This window comes from Apodemus sylvaticus, chromosome 20 (genome assembly GCF_947179515.1).
Source record: "Apodemus sylvaticus chromosome 20, mApoSyl1.1, whole genome shotgun sequence".
In the NCBI taxonomy this organism is placed as follows: Eukaryota; Metazoa; Chordata; class Mammalia; order Rodentia; family Muridae; genus Apodemus; species Apodemus sylvaticus.
Window position 1 is genome coordinate 57,245,083 of NC_067491.1, and position 11,850 is coordinate 57,256,932.

The 11,850-nt window shown below is 37.3% G+C and overlaps 1 protein-coding gene across 1 annotated transcript in view; it reads right to left on the minus strand.

Annotated features, from left to right (window-relative positions):
- Positions 1-11,438, minus strand: part of LOC127670846 (vomeronasal type-2 receptor 116-like) — a 28,542-nt gene extending 17,104 nt beyond the window's left edge. Inside the window, exons 1-4 of the mRNA XM_052165396.1 lie at positions 11,160-11,438; positions 9,993-10,799; positions 7,922-8,149; positions 3,956-4,079 (exon numbers count right to left, since the gene is read on the minus strand). Of these exons, the coding sequence (XP_052021356.1) occupies positions 3,956-4,079; positions 7,922-8,149; positions 9,993-10,799; positions 11,160-11,417 (1,417 nt within the window). The 5' untranslated portion in view covers positions 11,418-11,438. The remainder of the gene's footprint in view (positions 1-3,955; positions 4,080-7,921; positions 8,150-9,992; positions 10,800-11,159) is intronic.
- Positions 11,439-11,850: the final 412 nt, after the last annotated feature.

The window sequence follows — 11,850 nt, forward strand, 5'->3', positions numbered from 1 at the left end:
CAATCTATAAAAATCAAAACTCACAAACCAATTCCAAGAACACATCAAAAATGTCATAAACCATAACTCAGTAGGATTCATCCCTGAGATCCAAAGATGGTTCAATACATGAAAATCCTTCTGCCTGATTCACCATATAAAAAAACTGAAGAAAAAAAAACATATTGATCATCTCATTAAATGCTGAAGGAAACATTATGAAAATGTGATACCAATTCATTCACAAAAAGGAACCTCCTATCTTGACAGAGCACTGGAAATCCCAAAAAGCAGCAGAAAGTGTCAGATGCAGATATTTGTACCCAACCAATAGACAGAAGCAGCTGACCCCTGTTGTTGAAATAGTGAAGGTTGAAAGAAGCTAAGGAGAAGAGCGATCCTGTAGGAGGACCAGCAGTCTCAATTAATCTGGACTTATGTGATCTTTCGATCACTGGACCACCAAACAGGCAGCATATACCAGCTCCCAGCACACATACAGTAGAGGACTGATGGGTCAGTGTTATGAGATGATGCACCTAACCATTAAGAGACTGGAGACCTCAGGGAGTTTAGAGGTCAGGCAGGGTGGGGGTCTGGACCTCCATGTGGAGACAGAGGGTGTGAAGGAAGTATGAGATGTTGAACAGTTGGTGAGTAGATGGGGGTGAATAAAATATGGAGTGTAAAAAATTAATTAAAATAAAGAAAATGTGACATTAATTCATTTTTTAAGTGTTTGAAAAATCAGGGATATATGTCAAAGATCTAAATTTTACACAAACAACATACAGAAAGCCAGTAGCTAATATCAAATTAAATGGACAGAAACTTAGTTAATTCCACTAAGATCAGTGACAAGACAATGTTGCCCACTCTCACTAATCTATTCAATACAGAGGTTGAAGTTGTAGCCGGAACAGTCAGAGAACTAAGACAGATCAAGTGGCTACAAATTGGAAAGAAAGAAGTCAAAGTATTGCTTTTGACCGATGATATGATAGTAAACATAAATAATTCCAAAAATTTCTACCAGAGAACACGTACAACTGATGAACACTCGGGGAGTAGGGGACCAGAAAAGGGGAAATCATTTGAAATGTAAATAAAAAATGTATCGAATAAAATTAATAAAATTAATAAAAAAGAAAAAAGAAATAATAATTAAAGAAATATTAAAAATCAGAAAAAAGTGGCTGAATACAAAATTAACATTAAAAATGCCATATTCCTTCTTTACACAAATGATAAATGAGCTGAGAAAGAAATTAGGGAAACAGATTACTTTACAATATTTACAAATAATATAAATATCTTCATGTAATTCTAGCCATGCAACTGAAAACCTATAAGAAATTATCTTGAAATCACTGAAGAAAACATTGAGAAAGATATCAGAATATCCAAAGATCTCTCATGTCCTTGAAATCGAAATTAACATAATGTAAATGATTACCAAACCAAAAGTAACCTACATATTCAATCCAATTTCCATAAAAATTTCAATGCAATTCTTTACAGACCTTGAAATAGTAATCTTAACTTTATATGGAAAAACAAAATCCTAGCATCACTAAGGGAATCCTGAAGTATAACAGAACTTTTGGAGGTAACCCCATCCTTGACCTTAAGTAATAGTAATAAAATCTGCATGATACTAGTCTAGGAACAAACATATTGATCAATGGAATCAATCCTCAAAGCCACATACCTACAGACACTTAAATTTCTGACAAAAACCCAAAATCATACAATAGGGAAAAAAGAAAGCATCTAAATAATAGTGGTGAGCTAATAGGATGTCTGATGTAGAGGAAAGAAAATAGATGTATATCTATCACCCTGAACAAAACTTCAAGTGAAGTTGATCAAAGACGTTAGCATAAAGATTCCAGAGAACCAGGTAATGCTATTAAAAATGGAATACAGAGCTAATAAAAGACTTTCCAAATAAGGAATCTCAAGTGGCTGAGAAGCTCCTAGTGAATTGTTCAACATTCTTAGTCATCAGGGAAATGTAAATCAAAATGACCCTCAGATTCCACCACACACCCTTTAGAATAACTAAAATCAAACTCTCAGGTGACAGCAAATGCTGGTAAGGATGTGGAGAAAGAGACAAACTCTTCTATTGCTGGTGGGAATGGAAGCTGGTACAACCACTATTGAAATCAGTCTGTTAGTTTCTCAGAAAATTGTAAATAGTACTACCTGAGGATCCAGTTACACCACTCCTGGGCATATATCCAAAAGACGCTCCAATATGATCATATCAGCCTTTTTTATAATAGCCAGAACTTGAAACAACCCAGATGTCCATCAATGAAAGAATGGATACAATACTTACCATGCAAATACGCAATGGAGTACTACTTAGCTATTAGAAATGGCAACTTTGAATTTTGCATTCAAATGGGTGGAAGTAGAAAATACCATCCTCACTGAAAATGTCGAGCAGCAAAAGAACACAGAAACATATGTGCTACTCTCTCATAGTGATGTGGCTATTAGGCAAAAGGCTTGTAATACCCACCATACAATGGACAAACTATGAAGATCAAGCTGAAAGAAGACCATATTGTGGATCCTTCCGTCCTACTTAGAAGATGGAAGAAAATAATAATGGGAGCTAGACGGAGAAAATTGGTTGACAGAGCAGAGGATGAGGGGAAAAGAGGGGCAGGATACAATTCACAGACTAAATGAAGCTCAAGATGAAGGAAGAACAAATTATGGATACTCTAGTCCTTCTTAGTAGGGGGAACTAAATACCCACAGGAGGAGATACAGAGACAAAGTGTAGATCAGAGACTGAGGGAGAGATAAACCAGAGACTGCCCCACCTAGGGATCCATTTCATATACATTTACAAAACCTGGACACTATTGTGGATGCCAACAAGTGCTTGCTGATAGGAGCCTGGTATAGCTGTCACCTGGGAGGCTCTGCCAGTGATTGACAAATATAGAGGTGGATGCTCTCAGCCAACCATTGAACTGAGCACAATGGACGAGCTAGAGAAGAGACCCAAGGAGCTGAAGGGTTGCAGCGCCATAGGAAGAACAACAATATGAACCACCCAGCTCCCCCAGAGCTCCCAGGGACTAAACCATCAACCATAGAGTACACAGGGATGGACCCATAGCTCCAGATACATATGAAGCAGAGGATGGCCTTGTTGAACATCAAAGGGAGGAGAGGCCCTTGGTCCTGAGAAAGCTAGATGCCCCAGTATAGGGGAACCCCAAGACAGTGAAGTGAGAGTCCATGGAATGGTGAGCAGGGGGAGGGGCGATGAGTTAGGGGATTTTCGGGGGGAAATCAGGAATGGGGATGACATTTGAAATGTAAATAAAGAATATAACTAATAACAATTAAAGTGCTTGCTCAGAGGAGCCAGATACAGATGTCTACTGACAGAGTCTGAGAAATACAGATGGGGATGCTCACAGCCAACCGCTGGACTCTGCACAAGAATCCCAATGGAGGAGTTAGATGAAGGCCTGCAGGAGCTGAAGGGGTTGCAACTCCATAGGAAGAACAGTATCAACCAACCAGAACACATGGAGGGACCCATGGGTACAGCTGCATATGCACCAGAAGATTATCTTATCTGGCATCATTGGGAGGGGAGCCCTTTAGTCCTGGGGAGGGTGGATGACCCAGTGGTGGAGAATGCTAGGGCTCTGAAGTAGGAAGGTGTTGTGTGAGTGGGGGTGGCATCATCATAGAAGCAGGAGGGATAGGATTGGGTGTTTGCTGAGGGCAAAACAGGAAGGGAGATAATATTTGAAATGTAAACAAATAAAACAAACAATAAAAAATTTTAAAGAAAGAGCATAGACTTAAAGATTTAGTTGCGAATCTGAAGTAATGTAATTGCCACGTAGTTCTCTTGTCTAATTTTTTCCATTACTTAGTTTTGTCAGTGTGCCATAGAGAGGATGCAAAATCCTCTGAAAGACTTGTACTTCACCTGTCTCATTGGAAATCTCATTGTCTGGGCAAGGACTGAAGTCAAAGCAACAGGTAGGCCTTCCCTCCAGGACAACTTTTCTGAATCCAGGACTGCAGCTCTCACTGCAGACAGACCGAGGAATCTGAAAAATATTTAATACAAGATACAAAATGCTTAGTTCTTAATCAATGCCCAAGTACATATTTTATAATAAAAGGTGTATTAGTTAAAATTTATATTTAAAAACGTACAAACTTGCTGTTTTACCCCACTTGGCTATTGAATGAAAAGTGGAAATGAAGTTTGGCCAGCAACAGCCATCGCTTTCCTCCTGCTGAATGTGGACAGAATCTGCCCAGTTTCCTCAAATCACTGCTGTCCTGATTCCCGGCCATGATGAACTTCACCCTCCAACTGTGATGTTCTGAAGAGAATCCTACTTTCCTCGCATTGATTTTGTTGCCATTTTTCCAAGATGAGACTTAAAAATTAAAGGACATCCTCTCAGTTTGTTGTGTGTCTGCAAAAGGCTTAAAAGCAAAGGCCCCCTGAAAACTGACTGTGACTGCCTTTCTAGTTGTCTTAGTTGTGGTTTCTATTGTGATCAAACACCGTGCCAATAGTAAACTGAGGACAGACATGTTTCTCATCAATGGAAATAAGGACAGGAGTTAAAGCAGGAAACTGGAAAATTAATAGAAATGGAGAACGTGCAGTATTTCTGTTTACTATCCTGCTAATCATGGGTTTCTCACCCATGATTCTTAAACAACTAAGGACCACCTGACACCACTCCATTTTATGTGTCATTGTGATTATTTTTTCACAAATTGTTTTATTAAGTTCACATACAGGATGCTGCCTCTCCTGGTCCACACCCTAACACTCCTCCCCCTGCCCTGCTGTGCTGAGAGGGTGTGGGCCCCCTGGATTTACTGCCACTCTGCCACATCATGTCTCTACAGGATTAGCTTCATACTCTCCCACTCTGGCCAAGGAAGGCAGCTAAGTTGTGGAGTGAGTCCCACAGATAGCTTAAGGACAGCCCCCACTTCAGCTTTTTAGAACAAACATGGAGTTTGAGCTGCACATCTACTACATATTTTGAGGGTGTTGAGAATATGTCTAACTCATGTATGGTCTTTGATTGGTGGATTATTTTGTCAGAGCCCCCATGGGTTGAGGTTCCTAGACTCTTGGTCTTCCTGTGCAGTTCCTAAACTATTCTGGGCCTCAATCCTTCCATAAGAGACCCTTAGCTCTGTCCAGTGTTAGGCTGTGGATCTCTTCATCTGTGTCTGTCTGCTGCTGGGTGAAGCATCTTGGAGGACACTTGTGCTAGGTCTTTTTCTGCAAGCATAAAAAAATATCATTAACTGTTTCAGGGATTGAGTATTGCCCCAGGATGGATCTCAAATTGGGCCATTATTGGTTGGCCATTCTATCAATCTCTCTTCCATCCTTGCATTTCTTTTAAATAGGACAGATTTGGGGTCAAAATTTTTGTGTCTGTGTTGTTGTCCTTATCCCCCCAAGGCAGGACCAGCATGGCTATAGGAGTTGTTTGTCCTCTTCATGTACTATATCTCCACAGCTATTTTTCTCAGCTATGGTCACATGAATTTTCTACTGGTACCCTTCCTGAAGCCATGTTTCTGACACTTCCATGTGATTCCCTCAAACCCTCCACTGATGGCAGCTACAGATTGCCTTTCATTTTTCTAACTCTCCCAACACCTGATACTGAGACCACCATTCCCTACCACCTTCCCTTTCACACCCAGTTCCTCCCTAACTCTACCCATTATGACTGATTCAAACCACTTCTAAGTGAGATTCAAGTATCCTAGCTTCAGTATCCTGCTTTGTTTAGCTTCACTGGATCTGTGGACTGAATCAGGGCTATCATGTACTTTATGACTAATGTCCTCTCAAGAGTGAGCAAATACAGTGCATGCCTTTTGGGTCTGGGTTACCTCATTGAGGAGGATATTTTCTAGTTCCATCCGTTTTCCTTGAAAATTTATAATGGCCGAGTGTTTTAATAGCTGAATAGTAGACCACTATGTGAATGAACCACATTTTCTGAATCTATTTTTCCATTGAGGCCTAACTGGGTTGTTTCCAGTTTCTGGCTATTATGTAAGGATGCTATAAAGATAGGAGAGCAAGGCCTTTCTGATATGGTAGAGCAGTTTTGGGTATATGCCCAGAAGCAGTATATATATATATATATATATATATATATATATATATATATATATATATATATATATATATATACATATACATATCTTCATGTAGTACTATTTTCAGTTTTCTGAGAAAATGACAGATTGTTTTCCTGTGTGATTGTACAAGTTTGCAATCCCACCAGAAACAGAGGAGTCCTGCCCTTTCTCTATATCCTTACTACCATATGCTATCTCTTGAGCATTTCTTTTTATCTTAGCCATTTTGATTGGTGTAAGATGATTTCTCAGGGTAATTTTCACTTGCATTTCCCTGATGACTATGGTTGTTGAACATTTCTGTAACTGCTTCTAAGACATTCAAGGCTCCTCTTTTGAGATTTCTCTATTTAGTTCTTTACCACATTTTAAAAATTTTGTTATTAGCTTTTCAAATTAAGGAATCTAATTTCTTGAGTTACTTATTATTTAGAATATTAGGCTTCCACTGAAAGTAAAGTTAATGAAGTTCTTTTCACAGTCTATCACCTGCCATTTTTGTCCTATTGATAATGTCCTTTGCCTTATGGAAGCGTTTCAGGTTCAGTTATCAATGGTTTCATAATCTGTCCAGGAAATTGTCTTCTCTGCCAATGGGTTCAAAGCTATTTCCCACTTTCTCTTCTATTAGACTCTGTGTATCTTGATATTATGTTAAGGTTTTTGATGCACTTGGTCTTGGGTGTCTTCAGAGTGATAAATATTGATCTATTTGCATTCTTCTACAAGCATATATTCAGTAGGAGAGACATCATTTGTTGAAGATGCTTTCTTTTTTTCCATTGTAAGGTTCAGCTTCTGTCAAAATCAAGTGTCCATAATGTACTACAGGGAACTGATTTCATTCCCCCAATCAACTACTTTCATTTTAAAAGAAACCATAAAGGTTTTATACCATTGCTCAGTATTACATTTTGAGGGCAAGGATGGTGATTTCTCCAGAAGTTCTTTTTTTGTTCAGGCTCATTTAGCTATCCTTAGTTTTTGTTTTTCCATATGAAATTGAGAATTACTCTTTGCAGGTCTGTAAATAATTGTGTGAGAATTTTCATAGGAATTACACTGTATGTGTAGATTCCTTTATTAAATTTGTAAAATTTAGGTAACACTCTAAATTTCCAATTTTCACTAGGTTAATCAAATTCATCCATGATGATGAAAGAGGTTTCCATCTTCTCACATCTTCTTCAATTTATTTCTTCAAGGACTTGAATTTGTTTTCAAACACGTCTTTGATTTCCTTGGTTAGAGTTACACCAAAATAGTTTACATTATTTGTGGTTATTATTGGTAAGGGTGTTTTTTCACTAATTTCTTTCTAATCCCATTTTTTAATAAATTAGGGAAATATCTCCCATATTAATGGTCCCTCATACATACACCATGTTTTATGATAATACTTGACAGGTTTTCCTTGATGAAAGAAGTTCAGAAATACTATCTATATTAAGATTCCTCTTCTCAGAGAAGTTCAACTTATGTTATTTTGAAAAAAATGTACCTTGGACTCTAGAAGTTAATGTAAACAGCTTGATATCTCTTTTGTTACAATGATGTCAGAAAGTAGTAATTGATTACCTTTCTTTAAAGGTCTAAATGATTAGATAATTTAAAAATACTTAAAACACTTCCACAAGAATGAGCGATCAGTAAAACTCTTAATAATAATAGTTATGAGTGTATTGATGGGGTAATTATTAACAACCAAGATTTACTACGTCAAGAAGCATATAAAATTTACTTAGAAACACACCTCTGTAAATCCTATGGGCCAGTTAATCATGTATTCAGATATCATCAGCTGTTCCCCCTTGGAAGCACTGGGAACAAATGTACCCACTTTCACCAATAGTGAAAGACCTGATGGAAAGTCCCAAACGTTGTTAATATCATACTCTGGATCAGCCTTCCTTTTCCAGTCCAGAACCACAGGGTCACCAACAGAGTTTTTGACTTGAATATTCTTCAGAAAAGCGTGAAGCTAAAAGATATGAGAAATCATATGATGAAGTTGAAGTTATGGATTTATAATTTAATTATGAATAAGGAATTATTTCCTGACAATAGTGTATGATGTTAACACTATTTTAATTCATTTTCTATGGGATTGAACACAACAAAAGAAAGCTTAGGAGAAAATAAATATACTTTTTTTCTTAAATGTCAGTTTGCATAGAATATGCCAGGCCAAGAAGAGCCAAATGATCAAAGATAATACAGCAAACAAGTCACAACTTTTTATCCCTTTTCAAAAGATTGAAACTACTTCATTTCTATCACTATTATCTAATAGAATAAAATATAATTCCAAGAATCTATAAAATGCTACAAAAGAGCCTATTACTTTGCCATGGTTTAAAGAAACTATCTTATTACTATTCCAAGTACTACCAAATGTTCAAGGACTATGGAGTGAACAGATCTCAACTTCTTTGAAAAACTAGGTATATCCTTATATTTCCTGACATTTTCACAGCCTCAATGTTTAAGATGAGGTTACTTGAGTTTGGTGGATAATCAGGAGTGGGCTGATTTAGAGCACATACTTATTCTAATGGCATACAGGAATTTTGTATATATTTTGTGTAAAATGAACTTGAAAACCTGGATTTTTTCTTTTTTCTTTTTTCTTTTTGTTCTGGTTTATTTGCAAGACTCAGAACATGCATTTCAAACAATCAAATGTTTTATAAACTTAGCAACATAGAATACAATGTCATTTTTCAAACTAGAAAGCATAGCCTAACATGAATTGGTAGCCATGATTTACATGTATGTTGACGTCTATGAAACCCAGAGGTACACATTTGTCCTGTATGCTTCACTGACTTAAAGAGTGCTTATTGTTCCTATGAATAAAAAGTCACACAAAATTTCCCTAGATTCAAAGACTGAACGCCCCCAAGTCGCCTGACACAAGCCTCTCAAGACAGCTTAACAGGGTAACTCCAGCATAACCACCAGCTTGGCCCTTGGATTTGGATTGCAGACACAGTCACATTGACAACTATGACTACCCATCACAATTAACTGAATGTCATGCTATGAAACAATAAATTATTCTTATTTATCTAAAGTGGGGTGTCCTCTAAACAACATTTTCATTGCCTTTACCCTCTAATCACCTTTTCTTGGCAATTCCTTTTCTACTTTCTAAATCTACTCTAGAATTTGGATCTATATTTCCTTTTTTATAGTTTTTGTATGCTTTTCAATGTAATTATTCAGTTCCATCCTGATTGCAGTTCCTCTTTTTAGACTAATCCATCTCACCACCCAACCCCCATCAACTTCTCTGAGATGGTGGAGCATCCCCTGGGTATTCCCAACTCTAAGACATGAAGATTCTTCAGGGATCGGCACATTAATGAAAATCTTGGTTTTTCTACTGAGAAATTATGAAGACAAATATCTCTGCTATTTCTTTTTTTGTTTGCTTGAGAGGGGGGTTGGTTCTTTTTTAAGACAGGGTTTCTCTGTGTAGTCCTGGCTGTCCTGGAACTCACTCTGTAGCCCAGCCTGGCCTCGAACTCAGAAATCTGCCTACTTCTGCCTCCCAAGTGCTGGGATTACAGGCGTGTGCCACCATGCCCAGCTATCTCTGCTATTTCTACAAAAAGAAGAATTAGTCTGTTGAACAGAATCTTCTACAGGCCACCCATCATATACATAGACATTGAACTATATTGATATCTAAGCACTGAAATATGCACTATGTCTTATAGGTTATTGAATGGAAAAATAATATAGCATTACTAGTTTGAGAGCTTTTCAGGCATCTGTGTCATGTTGGTGAATTTACAATACAAAGAAAGTCACATTACCTGCCAGGGGAATGACAGAGTCCTATCAATATTTGCCTGTGGTTGAACTTGTATTTGATTGAGATTCTTCTCATGGAGACTGTGGGCCACTGCATACACAGCATTGTACACATTGTAACTCTCTTCAGTCATGACCATTTCAAAAAGACTCCTTGGCAACAATCCCAAAGAGGCATTGGGCAGACAGTTTTCAATGATTTTACATTCAGAATGCAATCTTGAGCAGTTGAAAAAAATCCTCCACAAGCTATGAAGAAGAGTATCTTCTGGGTACTTAGCAGGATTGGCTTCCTGCAGAAATTTTGTGAAACCAACAATCTCCCCATGATGGGGTGAAAAAGTGAGAGCCCCATGGGATAAATGTAACATTGTATATGGTTGAATAGTTGGGATAATCCATTTTTTATTCATAACCCAGATTTTATTCATCATGTACTTTCTATAGATGTTTATTATTACAGTTAATAGGAAATCAGTGGGTCCATAAATTACAATCACATTTGCTGATGACTCTAGAGTATGCATCTGATCATATGTTAGCGCATGAAATATTGATTCTCCCACATATGATACTGTTTCCACAAAAGCTATGCAGGCTTTGTTCTTTTCCATCTCCGTTCTAAAATCTGATGCAAACTGAGAACCTTTGTGGTCATCTGTGATGAGCAGTCCCACCCAGGTCCAGCTGAAATGAAGCATCAAAGAGGCAATACCACAGAACAGAGCTGTGTCTTTGGGGGCTACATGGTACAGAGATGTAAACTGATTTGTGTCAATCTCTGCATGATCAAAAGGCCCAACAGTAAGCTGAAAGGAAATCAGTATTTTAAAAAGGAGAACAATAAATGCCATTTAAATAATCTTAGTCTTAAAAACCCAATTTAAGTTATAAAGTTGATACTCTGCTCAATAGTTCTTAATGTCACATCTCACCTCCTGAGTGTTTCCAGAAAAATTATTAAAAGTATCAAAGTTTTAAATTGCCTTGTGTACTGTTCATCCTTCTTACTCTACATCAAAGGAAACGAAGAACAGACTGTGTCCGTATTTGTCTTTGTATTTCCTCTTTAATGCCAATTAATCAAAATTTCTCCTTTTCATTTTGCAAACAGCTAATTCTGAGGAACAAACAGCTTGCTTCCCACCACTCACATCATGTGCACTCACCTGAGGAAATTTGTAAAGATCCAACAATGTCCCAATGATTCCAGATGATTTCCATGATATTCCAGTAAGTGTAGCAGCAGATTTGTACATTTTTCTACAATTGCAATTAGGGATAAATATGCTCAAACCTGTGAGCCAATAGAATACACTCTTCAGAATGTTCCTTTCAATGTCAGGGACATTATATATCTCAAGTCCCAGAGACATGTTTGGTAAAACATGAGGGTTCAAGTTGATTTCATTGATTGCAAATAACATGGCCAAAACAAGTTGGTAGTTTTGTATATCCGTCCTGCATAGAAGTATCACAGCATTCGTATTGGGAACTCATAACTATTATACCTATAACTTTAGAGCAATGGCTTTTATATTCTGAAAGCTTGTGTTTCCTTAGAACACACAGTCCTTCAACAAATTCTTCATCTCAAATGATATACTGAAGAGCAAAACTTGTTAATTATATATCCAAGAGAGTTTGCTTTCTCTGACTTCCAGGTGTGGAAATATAACATAATTCCATCGTAGAATGAAATATATTTCATCACAAATTATCCACTCTTCTTATCTTCCAGTATGCCAAACTATGTAAAATAGTTTATTTTTCATGAAGCCACCAGATTCATGTGATATACTATTATGAAAGAGCTCACTTTCTGATTTCAGTCTATCTGTGGCAAGATTTGGCTTTTGA